Here is a 19,867-nt window from a genome sequence, read left to right as displayed (position 1 = left end):
AGTTTGTTCAAAATGAATTCATTAGAATTATAAGAAAGCTTCGTCAAAGAAATATTTTCAGAAAAGATGGAAAAAAAATATTTTGCTGTTAAAATAAAACGAACTGTTAAAACAATCCTACTAAAAAGTTGAGACTTAAAAAAAATTTTTTTTTGTATATACTAAATGCAAAATTTTACCAGAATAAAATTTTAGAACTTTAAAAAATATTAATGCACAGTTCGTAAAAAAAAGGAGAGAATACACTGAGTAATGTTTGATATAATGATCATCGGATTTTTACGCTATAGAACACAATCTTAATGGTTTGTCGCATATATATATATACAGGATGATTCTAAAAAGATGGGCAAAATTTTGGAAAGTGATAGGACACACCCAAGCATTTTTATCAAATAATGCATGGTCGAAAACAAAACGCAAAACCGCTAGAGGGCGTCAAAGCTTATGTTCTTATATGAGGCAAAAACACACAAAGAACTATGAAGTTAAGTTATCAAAGCAAATTTAATGGCATGTGATTACAATAAGTGCTCAAAACAGTGGCCGGCAGTGGCTATGCACGCAGTACAGCGGCGAAGAAAAGATAGGCGAACATTCTGAAACACAACAGACATATCACGAACTTTCCCTGCAGCGGCCGAAAGCTTGGCGACAAGTAACGCAGCGCAGTAACTCGCAACAGGAATGGAGCTTTAACGTTTGCATTAAACAACTTTCCAAATGCGCCAGCACTTTTGCGTTTTGTTTTTGACCATGCATTCTTTGACAAACATGTCTAATCTTAGATATGCTTATTCGCGAAAAATTCGTGTTTGTTTTTGATTTCGTAACTTATAATAAAGTCTGTATTAATTAATAAGCATGTTTAAGATTAGACATTTGAACCATTATGATTGAGTCATGTACATAAAAGTCTGTTTATTAGATCAATAAGTATTTAAGGGGTTTGCATTTTTGCTTCGTGCACAATATCTTTTTTCTTTTTAAAAAATCTCTTCTTTTGAGTTAACAATTCTATTCTTTTTCTTAAATTTAGTTTTTGATGCTAAAATTAATTGTATAATTATTTTTATCTTTAACAAACAAATAATTTGTGGATGTGAATTTATAAAAACAAATAAATTACGCAAAACACTAAGCAAAATTAATAAACTCAACATTTTTATAAATATTTTTAAATACTAGGTTGGAAACTACGTTAATTGTAAATTAGTTTCTACTAGAAATCTCGATTTCTCACTCTATTGAAGTATAAATTTAGAGAGTTTTTTTTTTAAATTTGTGAAAAACGATTAGTGCTGCTATTTCTTTTTCTCTTGTATTTCACTTAATTAATTAATTTGACTTTTGTTTGAATGGAAAGAAGAGTAGCTTTTTAAGCACAATATGGAAGTATCATTAAATAATACTAAATAAATTATTAAAAAAAATTCAGCTTTTCAAATTATATAAAGAAAATGTTTAAAGATTCTTTTAAAACTATACATCAAAATTAATATTTTTACAACTTTCTTTTATTAGGAAAACTCAACATTCTTTTTTCTACACGAACTAAGTTAAAGCTATCGAAATATGCATAATTTACAAACTATTGTTAATGAATAATTTGTTACCAATTTTAAATGTTTCTTTAATTTTATGTATTTAAAAATAACATTCTAAATTGAGATAAAGATCACAGTTTTTGGGTGCATAAGCGTCGATAAGTAACTGAATAGTTTTAAACGTAATCTCCAGTATATGAATAACAAATATATATTATACCAAGTAACCCTTTGGTTGACATATTATTCTAATAACATGTCATTCAACTAATTTCATCATGCATTTTTAAAGCATAATATAAATGCATAAATTGTTTGGATTTCAACATTTATTTCAAACATTAACATACAAGAGAATAATAACTTAAATAATTAAAATAAAGATAAATACAATTTCTTTTAGGTTTTATTTATTATTTCTTGAGTAATGAAAATTTCTTTAAGCAATTTACATTTTCTGCAAAAGATAAAGCAAATATCAATGAAAATGTTGATATTTTCTCAATTAAAAGTAAAATATTTACTACTGGTTAAGAAGATAGAAGGATGAAAATTCATCTTAAAATTATGCATGCAATTTTTATGTTTATATACAAAATACTTTAAGGAACTACAATATACAAAATGTACAAAATATCTCTACAAATTGCGTCCGCAGCTTATTTCCGTTGTAATGCTTTGAAACTCATTCTAGATCTAATATATTCAAAATCCATTGCAACACAATATTACATAAACGTAATAATTTCAAAATGTTTAAAAATTTTAATGTATAAATCTTAGAATCTATTTTTGAAAGCTTTCATCTACCCCTTAAAAGTAGAAATGTATGTTTTAAGCAACTTTTCATTTACTTTTTAGAAATGCCTCACAAATTAACGAAATATTTTTAAAATGTTTTAAATAATTTTAAATGTTATCATGATGTTATCAAATTACTCATTTGAATTTATTGCATTCTGAGTAAAAACGTACAGTCAGAAACCACCAGAATAAGGTAAAACGTACTGTATCCATGGGAACACATAAAAGCTCGGTAATTTTTACCGAGATCAGAAAATTCACAATTAAGAAACCTGCTTTATCTTTATATTTTTCAAAATCTAAAGTATTCGTTGAAAACTACGTATAGTGCGCTATGAATGAACCACTCTTAATAACTTTTATTCTAATGATCGGATTTTCAATTTTTTGGATTCAATCTTGACGGTTCAGGAAGGTGACGTTTAATATGCTATTTAATTTGTGCAGACAATATTTTAAGTTATGAACTCAGAGATAAAAACGCACTTTCTCTGAATATACATACCTTTTTTCGATGCAGCAGCAATCTGAGAAATATTGTCTCAATAGTTTGGCAAGGAAAACGATCCAAAGTTTGAACTCTTTAAATTGATTTTACTTTTGATGATTTCACTATATCTCGAGAGCTTTTTAAGCGAGTCGAATTTTTTTTTTTGCACACAATTATGAAATTAATTTTTTTAAAAATAATTCCATGCGCAAAATAGCTTAAGTTATTATTTTTTATTATTTAAGATAATCATAACCGAAAAAAGTTTAAATTGTAAAGTATAAATAAGATTTGAATTTTACATGACATTATCTTTTAATAAATTTTTTTTTATAATTGTATACAAAAAAAATTTTCAGTTCGCTTATACAGTTCTCGAGATATGCAAAATACGCATAAAGGGTTAAAACTTTGGACCGCTTTCCTAACTAAACTATTGGGGTTATATTTTCCAGATTTGAGCTACTCCCCTCATTTGGGGATGGAAAAAAGGTGTGCTTATTCAGCGAAAGTACGTTTTCGTGTTTGATTTCGCAACTAAAAACATCGTCCACCCTAATCATTTAGCATATTTGAGGCCACCCCCTCGAATCATTAAGATTGAGTCTTAGCACATGGAAATCCGACCATTAGATCAAAAGATATGGGGGGTCCGTTTTCTATTTTGCGCAATGTGCCCTGCAAAAAAACTGGATCAAATTAACGCAAAAACTACCGGCACTCAGGACGCTGGTACTTTTTTACCGTAAAATCCATTTTTACAGGAACATGTTGTGGAATAAAAAATTCTGATGTACCGTAATTTTTACAGTAATAGTTATCGTAGAAATTACTGAATCACTCTAATTAAGTAAATATTACTGTAAAAATTACGGTATAATATTTTACGGTAAAAATAAATTTTCCGGTAAAGTGGATTCTATGGATAATTCACCTAAAATACCGGTATTTAATTTCGTAATTTGATCCGGAATTTTTAAAGTGTAGTCAATTTCAAATTCTAAACAACTAGTTAATAAATCTTAGATTGAAAACTATTTTTTTTAACCAAAACAAGAGATGCAATGATTTGATGATATTAATGCAACGTGTGTGGTAGAATGTCTCTAAATAGTTTAATATTTTTCCTTTATAGAATGTGTTTCTTCTTTTAACTTTATAGCCTCATCGTATGCTTCTTCTTCATTATATAACTTTTCATAATCGATGACTGGTAGACGAGACAGCCAACTAAAAAATAAAGCAAGAAAAATGTCACTCTGCCTTTTTTATATAGGTTCATTAAATTTAGGCGTCATCAATAAGATTAATATGATTGATTAATGCAGTAACTGTACACAATTAAGAATATCCCTTTGATCGATTAAGTTAAAAATAAAATTATAATCATTTCAATATTCAAACTAATTTTTCACGCTTGCGAAAATTGTTTCAGTGTTTTCATTAAATGAACTAAAAAGTGATTAATTGTATGTTTGCTTCTCATCATTGACTTTGTTACATTAATTGTATGAAGTTCAAGGCAGTCTGAATCCTATCAAATGATTGAAAGTAGAATTACTAATTAAAAAAGCATTTTAAATATTTTAACGTTAAATTATTTCTCCTTCGATACATTTTACCAACCTTGAATTCAATCAATATTTTATTTCTCTTGCGTGGTATTAACATTTCATTATAGTCGATAAAAGCACTTAAGTGTCAAAATTCCAGATTTGAAGGATATCGGTCAAATAGTTTCTGTCTAGTCAATAATTTCAAAAGTTTTTTTTTTTTAACATTCATTTTAACATTTTTTTTAACATTCACATTCAGTCATAGCTATATACCCAATTTTGATAAATTTTTAAATTTTTCTTTTTAAATTAAGAAGTCTAAAATAATGTAACATTATAAAAGTGCTCAAATTTTCATTTATTAATTTTATTTTTGTTTATTATTATTATTTGCTTTTCCAGATCTCAATTCTCCCCGGATTTCAGAATTCAAAAAGAAAAAAAACTTCATTGAGAAAAAGTTCATTTTAATTCAGAGAAAGTAAGTTTTTTGATGTGTATGATTCCGCACTAATTATCATATTAAAGGTCTATTATTCTAGGAACAATTAAAACATTGGTAGATAAAATAAGATTTTCTGTAATGACCTAAATCATTAGATCTAAAGTTATTCATGTGTTCTGTTGTTTATTTAGTTCACTGTACTCCACTATACTCTTTCTTTTAAATTATTGCTTATTTATCTTTAACTTTATTTTGTGACCAGACATCCTCAAATCTTGAGGAAAGTTCTTGAATTTCATGGATTGTCTTCAAGAACTTTCAAATTCTTTGAAAACAAAAAAATGCCTCCAAATTTTAACTCGTGTCCTCGAATTTCTCCCGAAACGTATAATCATTTTGATATGTAGTGATATAAATGAAAAAACAATCAAACATTCGCATTTTTTTCTTTTAAAAGATAGTTTGTCGTGAAAAGAATGCAAACGAAAAGTGCATAAAAATAATGCTAATACTAACAGACGAAAAAGTCAAGAAATATTCTCCTAGAAATAATTCCAGCAAAAACTAAGCAGATTTTAATAATCATGGACTAATTCATTTCGGATATTTTCAAAAGCTGAATATTAAATGATATTTTAAAACCACTCAGTAATGAAATCAAGTTAAACGTTTAATGAAGATGGTTCTGCACCAAATATTAATTCTTTCTTACCTTATATTAATTAATTACTTCATATTATCTAAGAGATTTTTTAAAATCTTTGTGTGTCCTGCACATATAAATTAATATTTTCCATCAATAAATGGACTCCGCAGTGGACTGATAATAAAGACGCGGTTTTCAGTAGAAGTTAAGCGTCACTAACATTAAGCAGGTAGGTGATCACTTTGATCAGAGGTTGCTCTGCACCGGTCCTCGTTAAACTGTTTTTATGTTAAGTGCTGGACTTCGCGGAAAAGGCTAAAAGTGGGAGAGTTATTCCTGATGGCATGTCTTCGGATCATCCTCAAGGATGTTTCCCAGACTGAAATAAAATACTTACCTACCCATAAGTAAATGCGATTTCTCAAATCTTAAAATTTTCACGCCCCGCTGTTTTGCCCTCAATCCATGCTTAATAAATCTGGTCACCTTACTATATAGTAAAGACTTCTGTCTTAACATCAAGCGAACATCATAAAGTTAATTTGTTTTAAATTATGAAGTCATAAACAAATATCATTCTAGTTTTTGCTAGTACCTTATTAGCGACGAAATAGTTTTTGGTGAAGAAGAAAAATGAAAAAAAGAAAAAAATAAGAATTAAAAGTAATTTTTAAAAATAAGAATGGCAAATTAAAATGATACGGTGAAACAAAACTCTGAAAAAATTGCTTACATGAATACTCCTATAGGTATAAAAAGAATAGTAGCCACAATAAGGAAGACCATTCCTGGATAAAAATTTAGCGTAGCATTGAACAATTGAGACGCAGCAGCCGATGCTAGAATCGGTAGAAACGTTTCTGCTGTTGTTAAGAAAGCAAATATTTTGCCTGAAAATACAAAAGAAAAGTTACCTTAAAATATGAAATGGAATATTTGAATGATTTGGTTTTTAATATACATTTTATAAAAAATACAATTTAAACTAAATTTAATTCCCCATGCATCCTAAAAAAGACAAACTCTTCAAGAAGTCTTGTTGTTCCTTTTTTAACGTCATAGCAAGACATGATTATTACTTTTTTCTCCAGTTTTTCCTCTTGAATGTATTACTCCATTGAATTCGTCTTCTCATTCGTCTTCGTCATTGAATTCGTTGCTGTTCCTTTTTTAACGTCATAGCAGGACATGATTATTCATTTTTTATCCAGTCTTTCCTCTTTAATGTATTACGCCATTGAATTCGTCTTGATGGGAATTTAAGATCCGGATTTCCAGGGAAATTAAACATCGTGATTTCAGACAACAAATTAGTGCATCCAAAAGCAGAATTACTGACGCCACTCTCAAAAGAATTTTTCGACATTGAAAATAAATAATTGCATTGAAAACAAATAATTAATGCATAAAAAATTACCGATGTATGACGTATGCATGAAAAAAAAACATATAGCAACCAGTCTGTAACAGGAGAATCTTCTACCAGAAATTGAAGTAACTTCTGCAAATAATGTTCTCTATCCTTGAGAACGCGAAATACGGTTGAAAATGAAGTCAAGACATTTTGGTCATTGCTTCTTTGCATTTGATTTTCCCAGTGAGCTGTATTGTTTCATTCCGAAAATTAAATTCGATGATTTTTAAAAACTTTTCTTGCAAAAATTATTTTGTTTAAAATATTTAAGATGCCGTATTGATGTCGTAAGATTTGTGTCGTATTGAAAAGTCATTGTTCTATTGCATAGAGTTTAGTAAACAAATAAATAATAGCATTTTTTTTATTTATTTATCGTTGAAGAGAATTTTAAAACAGTACCTATATCGTTCTTTGATGCAACTTTAGATATTCTTGATCGACTAGCCAGTATACTAAGTCCAGAGAAGAATCCCGCAGCATTGCCTAAAAAAATATGCATGTTATATCAGAACATAATTTTTTTTAAATAACATAATTACATTAATTTTGAAAGTCACATTTTTTCATAATTGCAAAAAAAGAAGGGTAGTATTTGTTTTTAGTTAACTGAAAAAAAATAGGATCGAAATTATCAGAAGACGAAAAAAATTACCACGTTTCTGGCTCTATAAGAATTCCAAAAAGTTCGAAAATTTTTGCCGAAGCGCTTTGGTACTGATTTTGTTAAATGTAACCATAAAATATGGTTTTATAATATGTTATAAAATTTGGTATTTGTGGCAAAATTTGGTAGTTTAATCAAGAGGCCTTTGAAAATCGCATAAAAACCACTCATCCGGTTGAATTTATTTCAGTTCAGTTATTTTTTAATAAATTTGAGGTAATGAGAGCTATAATTTTGAAAACTTGAATTTTCGGTAAACCGTTTCCTAATGAGTATAAAAATTACCAAATGAATGGTTTAAATACTCGTATAATTAGGTTTTTATTATCAGAATTATTATAATTTTTTTTATCAGAAATGTCAATACCATATGGTACGGTACTTGTTTTAGTACTGAGACTACGGCAGTTTTACAATAATTACAACATTATATTTTACTGTCAAAACGGATTTTGCGGATGATACCCCCAAAGTGCCGGTACTTTATACCATAATTCAATCCGGACTTTTTTTACAGTGTAGTGGAAATGAAACAACGGTTATTAGCACAGTTGATTTGCTAATATTATATTTGATTTTTTATTTATTCACTTGTTTTGTTAAGCAGCTAATTTCTTTTGTTTTCCATTATATGAACCTTTCTTTACAAGAGTTTTATAATTTTGAAATGCTGAAAATGAATAATAATTTTAAAAAATGCATGTCTTAATGCCATTTAAAAGTAATGAAATGAAATTTTTATTAAGCATACTATTTCATTATATAAACACAATACAATAACAAGGCAAATTTATTACTATTAAACATTAATATTATTATCAGAATTTTCAAAGCGATTAACGCCTGTTTTCCATCTTTATTTTCGTAATGATAAAAAATTTAAGGCTATTATATAAATAAAAAAAAAGGTTTCAAACTATTGTTTTTGAGATTACATTGTTCTATTATTATTATGAAACCAACCGTATCAGAGAATAATTACGGTTAGTTTCATAATATTTATGTTCAAAAATATGTTATTTAGTCAAACAATTAATTTAAAAGAATTAAATATTAATATCGTCAATAAATTGCCACTTTTTGTTTAGTTGCATGTATAAGCATTTTCAGCATAAATACTCAGAATAAGATAAATATTTATTCCTGTTTCATTAAATCAGTAAATTTTGCGTTAGTTATTATAAAATAACTTTTATAACTCCGAATTTTTTTAATGACTATGTTTTTTTACGTGCGTCCATTTTTCCTCATCAACCACTGTGAGCGCACATTTTTTAATAATACCATAGTGCTTTTTTAATTATTTATTAAAAATGTTTATTTTCATACCAAATAAAGAAACTTTTTTGGTACTCTCATTTCTGTTGCTATATTCCTTTGCTATCATAGTTTTATTTCTAAGTAGCCTTACATTTTCAAAATTATGTCGAATTTTTTTACAAGGTATTTTATAAGTGTCCAAAGAAAAAAGGATAATCTTTGTTGTACATTGTAAAATATTTCAGATAAAATTACGGTCTAAAGTACCGGCACATCCGTAAAATCCATTTTCTTCTAAAATCCCTTTTTTCGTAAAATCCAGTTTTACCGTAAAATATCTTACAGTAATTTTTACAATAATATGTATTTAATTAGAGCGATTTAGTGACTTTTTGGTAATTATTGCTGAAAAAATTACGGTAGATTAGAACTTCTTGTTCCATAACTAATTCCAGTAAAAATGAATTTTACGATAAAAATATCTGGCACCCTGAGTGCCGGCACTTTTTACAGTAATTTGCAAAATTTTACAGTATGGATTGATTGCCGATTATTTTATCGTAATTTTAGAATGAAAATTCCATCAGCGTGTTTTCTCAGTACATAAAGAGTATCTTACCAAAGAAGTAAATTTCCTTAGTTCCTGCTACTCCTATTGATATATTTTTTGTAATTAATGATATACTCCCAATTAAGCCGAGTGTTGGATCTCCAATTTTATACTTCTTAAGTACTGGGACAGAAATCAACATGACGAATGTTCCAACTAGTGCAAAAATAGATGATACTGTTGAATATCTTGTATTGTTCCAATCAAATAGATGATGAACGTACAAATAGTTGATTCCTATTGTTGCTGAAAAATAATTATAATTAAAATAAGGAGAACTGGAAACTATTATTTAATATCATGAATTTAAATTTATGTAATTTAAACTAAACTATCAAGCATCAAAAATGACTTATTAAAATGAATAAAATTAAAAAAATTTTGTTTCAAATTTCGCTTTATCTAAAAAGAAGGACTAACCAGTTAAGAATTTAAGTTTAATTTATAATGCCTTTATAAAGTTATATATTAGATTTTATGTTTTTTTTTCAGTAGACTTCATATATTGTGCTTTTTTAGATTTTATTTATCGTATTTCTTTCTAAGTTCATTTTAGTTATCTTTGTGTGGGGGTGGGAACAGAGAAAACCTTTCATATCGAGACGCTAAACGAGTTATATATTTCGGATTCGTTTAAATCAAGGTAAGCATTTCGTCCAAAAGAAATCTATTATTTAAAAGGCACTGGTTGAAAGTGGAAAAAATATATTTCTGGGTTAAATATTAATTCAAAAACTATTCCGTTGTTAAAATTTTTCACTTAGTTTAACTTTTAGATTAAATTCTGTTAAGGCCATTGAATTTTTTAGCAATTTTATTTATCAAATTTTTCAGAATAAATTTTCGTTTCTTATTTAATTAGTTTTTTTCTGATTTTTTTAACAATAAAATTAAAACTAGTTTCCCTCCCTAATGTTATATTATTATTATTATTATTATTAAATTCTAAGCAAAATACTCTAAAGCTAGTAAAATGTAAAAAAAAAAATTGATATAAAATTTATAGTCAAAAACTTACAAGTTTAATTTTTTAAAATAAAACTTGTAAGTTTGCACGATTTTTAACTCAAATATTAAGAAAGCTTTTAAGTTTTTCACCACTCAAGCAGTATTTTTTAAAAATTTTATAAAATTAACCATTGATATAAAATTTAAAACTGAGCATTTTGCAAGCAAAAGTTTGCCCGTTTTAAAATTCTAAATTTACTTCATAGACTGTAATTTACTTACTTATAATTTCATGATTACTAAGTGGATATGTAAATAGAAGAAGTATTTCCGTACTTTTAGGATGCTTTAAAAATACAGTAATGTTAATATAGTTTTTTAGCACATATTTTTTATGTAACTAGCACTAAAAGTAACAGAGATATACTTAGTTTTTACTAATTAAATAATACTTACAAGCAAAGCTAAATACATCAAGACTCATTACCGTAATTAACAATAAAATTTGCTTTCTTCCTTGATTCGGACGCTTTTTGATAGTTGCTTTGAAACTTTCCACAAGCCTTTGCGGTGACCACAAACTTAAGATTTTCGTTTTCCAATGGTCTTTATTATCCAGACCCGTTGTTTCTTTGATCATGAACATTACCCATGTTAGTGCCAGCACATGACCCATTGTAGAAATCAGAAAAACATACGTATAACCCAAATATTCAAAAATAAATCCACCAGTAAGCGTGCCCAATGGCCTAGATAATCCAAAAGTAACCTCCATTATGGCATATTTAATAGTTCTTTTACTAAATGAAGTCGTATCGGAAGCGTAACTGAAAATAACAGTTAGTACGCCAATAAAGCCTCCAGTTAATCCACTAAAAATTGCTGGTAGAAAATAGAATTCTATCCTGCTGTAGAACAGTGCAGCACAGACTGTGCTGCCTAAGCCATCCAAAATGAGTCCGAGAACCGACATTATGAGTGGAATCTTCCTGCCGTATTTGTCACTCCATGATCCTATAAAGCAGGCTAGAATGGAAGATGGAATCATACCGATTAAAGAATGTCCGAGAGAATAGTTATTGGCCAGTTTCTCAACTTCAATCTTAATGTCCTTATAGGCCGAGAGATTGTTACACACTTCTTGTGAATATCCCAAATGAACGATGCATGCTTTGTCTATCATCATTGTTGTTGAAGAAACATATCGCATTACGGTTGAAAACATGTAAAGAAACATGAATACTTCTAACTTCAAGTATCCTATATCTTTGCAGAACGAAGCAGATTTCGTTGCTAAGTGGTTCAGTGTATAGCGCGTTCCGCTGTTTGAGGCATTTTGCTTTTTGATGAAATAGATATCAGATTTACTGTCAATCGAGTGAAGATCGATTGTTTGCAACACTTTAACGTTATTAACCTGGCTACTTTCTGAAGTCATTTTGAGAAAATATTGGCATAGACTGAATTATCCAGCGGAAGTTTAAGCAGTTCGTTTGATTAAATAGCAAGAATTTTCTTGCTCTCCATCTGGAAGTGAATATGAATATTAATAAGGAGGTTAGGAAAAGTAGTATCCAATAAATACAACCAATAAAAGTAACTTAGCTAAATAATAATATTAATTTCGCATCCTTTAAAATGTAGCTATTCAGGGTGTTGTGTATTTACCACCCTTAATATATAAGTTTTTTAAAAAAATGAAGGGCAATTAATGTTTAAACGAGGGAAAAGTAAAAATTTTATTAAATTTAATGCGTCGCTAACGAGGAAAGTGGAATGAAAACCCTCAAGATCAGTTTGAATATCTCAATTAACAAATATCGAGATTGACTTAGCGTTTGGTACCAAAAACACTTAGTTCCGAAATTGAAATATTAATTACTTTTTTTCTTTTACATGCTTTATGTTATTTTTTTTTACTGAAAACATATACAAATAATTTTTAAATTATTGGATATTTTAAAGCATAAAAAAATGTTTTTTTTTAAAATTGATTTCAGTGCTATTTTGCTCTCTACCTATTCAGAATAAATTAAAGAAAGCTATTTGTTTAATTTTTTTAAATTTAGAGCCGTATGAATATTCAAAATTTTTTGAAGGTACATGGGATTTTTTTTTAATTTTCGTAAACATTAACTTACTTTTTCGAAAAAAAAATTATGTTTTTAAATAAATTAGTCTTTATAATTTTTTCTGCATAATAAAATTACTTGCTGTTGATTGAAAATAATTTACAAGATATTTGCACAAAGTAAAATAACAATAAAGTCAATTTGTATAGTTTTTTACATATAGTAAAACTATGTATCTGTATGATTGCAAGTTTACTTGTCGATTTGTAAGCATACGGGGTGAATTATAGCGTTAAAAATTTCAAAAGATGATAAAAATGCCTTGGAACGTTAGCATTTTAAGAAATGAATTCAAATTTTTGATAAATTTGATTTTTTGATTTTCTTTCTAAGAGTGCCTAAATCATAAGGGGATTGAAAATGAAGGAGTTAATTTGGGCGACTGCCAAACATTTTCTTCGTCTTTAGGATAAAAACTTTGGATTTGTTAGATAAACTATTAATATTTTGATGACTCCCGCACATGTATTTTTCTAATTTAGCCATTCTTCTGATTTAGACGTTCTAGGATTAACCATTTAAGAGATTACTTAAAATTTTTGTTTTTCATTGTTTAAATAATTAATGTTAAGAACATTGTTATAATTTGAATGCGTATGGTTTCGATTTCAATTTTATAAAAATGATTATACTAACATAGCAATGCTTAACATAAGTAATATTTTCTCATTTGTTTTCTTACCATCTTCGAAAAAATATACCATTCTATAAAAAGGAGTTTAGAGTTAAGAATAAATATTTTTTAAAATATTTACTTGAAAGGTGAATTTGGGTAAGATTTGAGAATGAAGAACTTGGGACAAAAATGGTGCATTGTTTTTTGATAAGTGATTTTTACAAGTTAATTTTGAGCTATATGAAATCAAAGCACTTTGCATGCTGCTGCCGAAAACAGCAAGGCTCTTTTCAGTAGGTATATTTGGATGCTGATTTTTTTTATTCATGCTAAATGCTGACAAAAGCAGCAGGGCTGTTACCAGCAGTTACATTTTAAAAGCGAACTAATTATTCATCGAAAATTGCTTTTGATATTTCAAGTCAATATAATATAGTGTTAGCACAAATGAATAGCCACATTTTAAGAGTTTATAGTTTCGAATTAATTACACATAACATCCTAATTGATGCTCGAATTTAAAGAAAAATGTTCATAGTTTATTCCTCCCTCAATTATTTATGCTCAATGTGAGTTACACGACAACTGTCTAATTTGTAATCAAATTACTCTAGATGGTTCATAATGCTGGACAAATGCGTCCCTCGAGTTTTTGCAGTGTTTTCGGCATCCATTACTTACAGGATGTTCCGTAAATGTTAAGACAAACTTCTAGAGCTGGTAGGGAACATCATAAGGATTAAGAATCGCAAAGGAACCCATGCCCGAAAATGTCAATGTAAGCCGCTAGGGGTGCTATACTATTTTGATTTACTTCTTCGTTTGCTTTTAAACAGGTACTTTCATTTTTCTAAATAATGAAGAGACTAAATTATAATTTAATGTTTTCTCGAGTTTATCGCCTAATCATTAAATTACTAAATTCCTGCGTCTATTTGAAGGTGATTCTCGACAATATTTATTAGAAATATAAAATTAAGATGAAATATGATAATTTTGAATATTTAAAGTTCCTATTTAATAGCACACGAGGAAATAGTTTAAAATGTAGCTGAAATCGGGAGAAAATTATTTCGCCTCAAACATACGTATTCGCTTGAAATGTTGAGGAAATCAAATGTATTCTTCATAAACAACCTCTCTTAGTGGATTGCTCTAAAGTAGATTTCTATCAACCTCAAGTGTCAGTAAAACAACTTCATACACCTTGATTATAAACCATGAGAAGTTGATTTTTTGCAATTGCTTTTAAAGTCAACTTTAAATAAACCACAAAAACATCATACATTTTTGTAATCTGTTTAATTTGATATCTGTGCGGGAGAAAAGTAATTAACCCTCCAAGAGTTGAGTTCTTCTCAAAATTGCATGAAAATTTCCCTGCTACGCGATATTGCATTGAATAACATGGAGTAAACCGATTTTTGGTTCAGGAAAGCCTGCAGCTAAAAGTTCGGGAAAAGCTAAGACTAACGCTTAGACGGCTAGTCATGTGGCCACCAAGATTCCCAGACCTTACGCCATGTTTAGGACTGGGCGATATAAGAAATTTTATATCGTGATGCATCGTCAGTTTTGCATTGCGATATAGTGATGTATCGCGATATAGTATTTTTGAAATTTATTTACTTATTAGGCGCAGAAAGTCGGATTTCTATCAAAACTTCATACTCAGATTGATTTAAATCAATTTATGAATTTGATGTATATGTATTGCTTAAGAAAGATAATAAAATTATATTTTCTAAAAATGATCGCTCAAATAACGAAAGATTTCTTAGCTTAAAAATAAATAATAAAAAAATAAATAAAGTTGAAATTTATCAATATATTTACCTAATAATATAGAAGGAAAATTTAAAAAATAAGTTCGTTAAAAATTATTTGTATGCTTAAAACAAACTGCTAAATAAATTAAACAAAAAAAAACACTTTTATAACAACACTATTTTTTATCGTTATTATTTCACATAAATAATAAAGTTAAACGGAATAATTAATGAATCCTGAAAGAAAAAACAAGTAAGGTTTAATTTCTTAAAAATAAAAACAAAAGAATTATGATATTCAATTATATATTCAACTGTCAATCTTGCAATAAAATTAAAAAACACGATTATACTCTTTAATAAAACGAAGTGCTAAATGATTTTAAAAAGAGAAGTCGCGATCGCAAACATTACTAATTTTTTTGAGTAAACAAAGTTGATTGACTTATGTCCAAATCCTAAAGAGGAAAAATAAGTTTTGTTATAATTTCATTTATAAAAATGAAAACAACTAAATTTAAAGTCATTAATAAAAACCCATTAAATTATTATTTTGTTCAAAAAGTTTTTAATAAATTAAAATAAAGTAAAAAATAGCCTAACAAATTTAATTACTTTTTATTTTAATTATTTATAGGCACCTTAAATTAGATTTCCGTTTATAATAAATTCAATAATGTAAAATAATACTTAAGCATGAAATATCAAAATTAGTTTTCACATTTAAAAATAAAAAAGAAAGTTTTGTTTCAAAAACAAATTTACCTAATTAATTAAGAAACACTTCTTTATATATTCTTTTCAATAATAGATTACGTTCAGAACAAGGTAACGACGATCACAAAGTCAGTCCCACAGAAAATAATCTACACGAAACGATATCAAGTCGCGACAAAGAAGTAAAAAAAAAAACTAAGAGGTGCGGAAGCGAACATGCGAGATCACGATCTATATTCTCAAAACTGATTCTGATTCTACCGCTCATCAATCAAGGCCGTTTCAATATAACGATACGTACATCGTCTTCCCCAGCGCGAGTTGGCATCGGAAGAGATACTTGCGTGTCTTGTATCGCTATATCGTTCGTCTTCTTTACTCGACGGCTTAAATCAGATTTCTGATGCATCGCCTGGAACGAAAGTCGCTGTATCGGCCTGCCGATACAGGCGTTAAATCTATATGTCGTGATATATCGATTTTTAGCCCAGTCCTAGCCATGTTACTTCGTTTTACGGGGTTACGTCAAAAACATTGTTTATAGAGCATTCATGTCAAAAACACTACAGGAATTTAACCCGTTTGTGTGGTCTTTAATACTATTAAAAATTCGAAACTACGAAAAGTATGGAATGAACCCTTATATAAAGAAGCCTATAAAAAATAAAGAAGCCTTATAAAGAAAATAAAGAAGCCTTATATTTAAATGATATTATTAAGTAAAAAGATTTTCAAATGTTTGCAGAGTTTAGCGGAAGAACACATTTTAAATGACAACTAGAAAACTTTAAATATTTTTCTATAAGATTATTATAGTCGGTTATTATTATAGAATACAAATTTATTCTTTCAAATCTTTTAATTTGTGGTTTTCATTGGAAAAACAATGTCTTCATGTATGTATAGTACACATTTTAAATTTAATTTTTCTCAAATTTATTAAAATGTTGCTTAATATGTTTTTATCCCAATGAATCTCTTATTTCTTGGATATTAAATGAAATGAAATTCAAACGATGACAGCATTTCTGTACTGGTTGAAATTAATAATTATTAAGGTTGATAAATTATAGAATAATGGTGCTTACCAAGTTGGCTTATTTTCAACATACGAGCAAAGCTTGTTTTCCTGTATCTTTCTACTAATCGATAAATCATTTTTATAATAATAGCAATTATCAGTCGCATCATATCTATTCTTTATCAGAATGAAATGTTTATAATCTATCTAAATTTAAATAACGTTTTTCTTTACGTGTAATAAACATTTGTCAGCATAGTAAACAGCAACGGTTTTCTACAACGATTTTCAACAGCGGTTTTCAACAGCGGTTTTAAAGAACGCTTTTCAACAACGGTTTATAAAGTAAAATAAAACGAAATTGGGTACCCGCAAACCCAGAAGAAGAAGATCGCGAAACGCAGCTGGTTGTGTACAAATAAGAGGGCGTGTTAACGTTACAGCCATTGTTCTTGGTCTTCCTGAATTAATTTATGGATCAAATATTATTGGGTACCTGCCAGTGACGTAGCGAGTGCGTACCAACACTGGTTAACTGCTAAATCGCGGCATAAACAAATGCAACGATGTAGCAGTGCATTTTAGAACGATAAAGTTTTATTAAATACTAGTTATTTTTATGGCCTTGTATTGCTCAGTTCCCTTAATACAATGCTTAGGGTAGCTATAAAACAAACCTACTTGCTTTTCGACAAAAAAAAAAGATTTTTCTTCTTTCATAGTGATTTTTTTTTATTTACATAGCTATTATTGTATGCAATATTATTACCATCCTTTCCTTATATGTTTTGATCAGTCTTTCATTTATGAGTATGCCTAGTGAAAAGTATGTGTTGCGTCTCGAAACATATCAATTGTACTTGACATTACTTTTAAGAAATTTTTGAAGCATTCATGATAAAAATCATGTTTTAGTTTTTGAGGAGTTGGTTCTCATATTTTACAAAGTTATAATTTTATAAAACTTTAGTTGTGAATTTTAATAAATTTCGTGATTTTTTCCCGATTTTTAAGCCCTCATTAAAACTCTGAAATAAATCAAAGCTACTACCGATTTGTTATAAAAATATTTCCTAGTTGAATGAATTATAACGCAGGTTATTTCAAAATTATTGAGAACAATTTTCTGTGTAAAAAATAATGATTCTTATTACAATAATTTCTGTGGGGTTCGCGTATTCATTTGTATTGTATTATAACATTAATATAATATTGCAATATTAATATATGTAATATTGTAATATTAATATAATATTGTAATATTAATGTAATGTTGTAATTTTAATAAAATAATATTTTAATAAAATAATATTTTAATAAAATAATATAATATAATTTAATGTTAAAAATATTTTACTGATTGATGCTGGGTAATTCTTTTTTAATTTTAATTTAACCATCAATAATAAAACGAAAATTATTCCATATCAAAAAGCTAATGTATTGAATAATTTAGTTTCCTTCAGAAATGCAATAAAAAAATTTATTGATTTTTTTCTTTAATAAACCGCAAAATACTGGTGTTGTTTGGAAATAAAAAGACAATCAAAATAATATCATGAGACTTCTCACTAAAAATGCTTTCTATTGTTTACTGGAAAATTGCAGATTTACCTGTTTTATCTTTGACAGATTATCTAAATACTCATATCTGACCATGGTTCTCGATGCTGTTATATAAATGTTTTCTATGTCAGATGGTTTATAAATAAATAAAATTGATCAATCAATTTACAATAATTTTAAAGTAACTCCCTTAGTTTTTGGTAATTTCTCAGTTTCATAAAATTGCTTTTAATGGCTATTAATAATCTCAGAAATTTAATTACGAGAATCGTTCTCTTGTAAAGGTAATTCAGTTTTGCAATTTTTAAAAAGTTGTTTTTAGTTGAAAAAAAACAGTATTGCTTAAGAAAGATAATAANATATATATATATATATATATATATATATATATATATATATATATATATATATATATATATATATATATATATATATATATATATATATATATCCACAATATCTTAATGATATCAGACAGATATTTGTAATTTTCCAGAATAAAGAATAAAATACAGATAATTTGCAGAATAATGAAAGAAAAGATATTTTTCAAATTGTTTTTATTTCGCGAAAATTTTTTCTCCCAAAAATGTAAATAATTGCAATACAATATTAATTGTTAAAACGAAATAGGAACAGATAGAGCAATATTATTCAAATGTAGTGACAGTGATATCATATTTTCAATTAGGGCTTTCGTTGGGCTCACAGGTAAAATCTATCTCAAGTAACACAAAATATGCGTACAATATCTAAATGATATCAGACAAATATTTTTAATACTCTAGAAACAAATTCATGTTATCTTTAGATAGTTGCCAAAATATCTCTTTTCCCATTTTCTTCTTCAAAAGTTTCAATATTTACAATTTAATATTACAATATTTTAAGATAAAATTAAATAAGAACAGACTTCCTAAATATTAGAATAAATGTCTAATTAGTCAAATATCATTTGAAATGTCTAATCAAGCTGTCTTTCATGGATCTCGTTCAGTTTTCAAAAAGAAAAGTATCCCAATAAATAAAAAATATCTGCAGAATATCTGAATGATTTTAGATAGATGCTTAAAAGGTTTGAAAAATAAATTCAGACTAAATTATTATCAAGCAATGTTTTTTTCGATTCTTTTCATCAAGAATTTAATTTCCTCCCAAAATTTATGTAATTACGATATAAATCAAGTTATCATAGGTTTAATGAAATCAGAAAAGAGTTAAATATTATAGCAATATCATTCAAATACCGTAAAGATATATGAAACTTGTCATTATAATTTTTATTAAGATTATAAATAAACATATTTCGAAGAACAAAAAAAATCGCACAATATCCAATTGATATCAGACAAATGCTTGTATTATTTCAGAAACAAATTCTTAGATAAAAAATAAAACGATTTTTGGAAAAGTTCAGGTCTAAAAACTCAACGAGGGTATAAAGACCTATTTTCAGGGTGTTCTTTGCAAAAATTTATACGTAAAATGGCTTACTGGGAAATACGATATTGATGTCCACAGATAACATGCTATTCAAATCTTTTTCTCTGCATCTCTTCCTAAAATTAAAATTCAAAAAACTTATTTTGAACTGATGCAAAAAAAAGGAAAAAGCGAATTTTTTGGAAAATACAGATACAGAGGAAGGTCAAAGGTATT

The 19,867-nt window shown here is 27.5% G+C and overlaps 2 protein-coding genes across 3 annotated transcripts in view; one reads left to right on the top strand and one right to left on the bottom strand.

Moving 5' to 3' along the window:
• LOC107449958 (proton-coupled folate transporter) overlaps positions 1 to 19,867 on the top strand; it is a 103,032-nt gene that overhangs the window by 13,886 nt on the left and 69,279 nt on the right. The window contains exon 2 of the mRNA XM_071178720.1: positions 4,800 to 4,878. The gene's annotated coding sequence lies outside the window, so the exon portion shown is untranslated. The remainder of the gene's footprint in view (positions 1 to 4,799; positions 4,879 to 19,867) is intronic.
• LOC107439558 (proton-coupled folate transporter) lies at positions 1,858 to 16,777 on the bottom strand. Of its 2 annotated transcripts, none has more exons than XM_016052202.3 (6): positions 16,710 to 16,777; positions 10,844 to 11,914; positions 9,449 to 9,685; positions 7,305 to 7,388; positions 6,222 to 6,378; positions 1,858 to 4,071 (listed from the first exon to the last, which is right to left on the bottom strand). In XM_016052202.3, the coding sequence occupies exons 2-6, from the start codon at positions 11,823 to 11,825 to the stop codon at positions 3,957 to 3,959; spliced, it is 1,575 nt and encodes a 524-aa protein (XP_015907688.2). In that variant the 5' UTR covers positions 11,826 to 11,914; positions 16,710 to 16,777; the 3' UTR covers positions 1,858 to 3,956. The 2 variants fall into 2 exon arrangements, with proteins under 2 accessions (XP_015907688.2, XP_071034819.1); XM_071178718.1 differs by lacking the exon at positions 16,710 to 16,777 and adding an exon at positions 15,670 to 15,812.

Source organism: Parasteatoda tepidariorum, chromosome 3, assembly GCF_043381705.1.
Source record: "Parasteatoda tepidariorum isolate YZ-2023 chromosome 3, CAS_Ptep_4.0, whole genome shotgun sequence".
In the NCBI taxonomy this organism is placed as follows: Eukaryota; Metazoa; Arthropoda; class Arachnida; order Araneae; family Theridiidae; genus Parasteatoda; species Parasteatoda tepidariorum.
The sequence above is the reverse complement of the archived record's forward strand: the minus strand, read 5'-3'. Positions and strand labels throughout refer to the sequence as shown.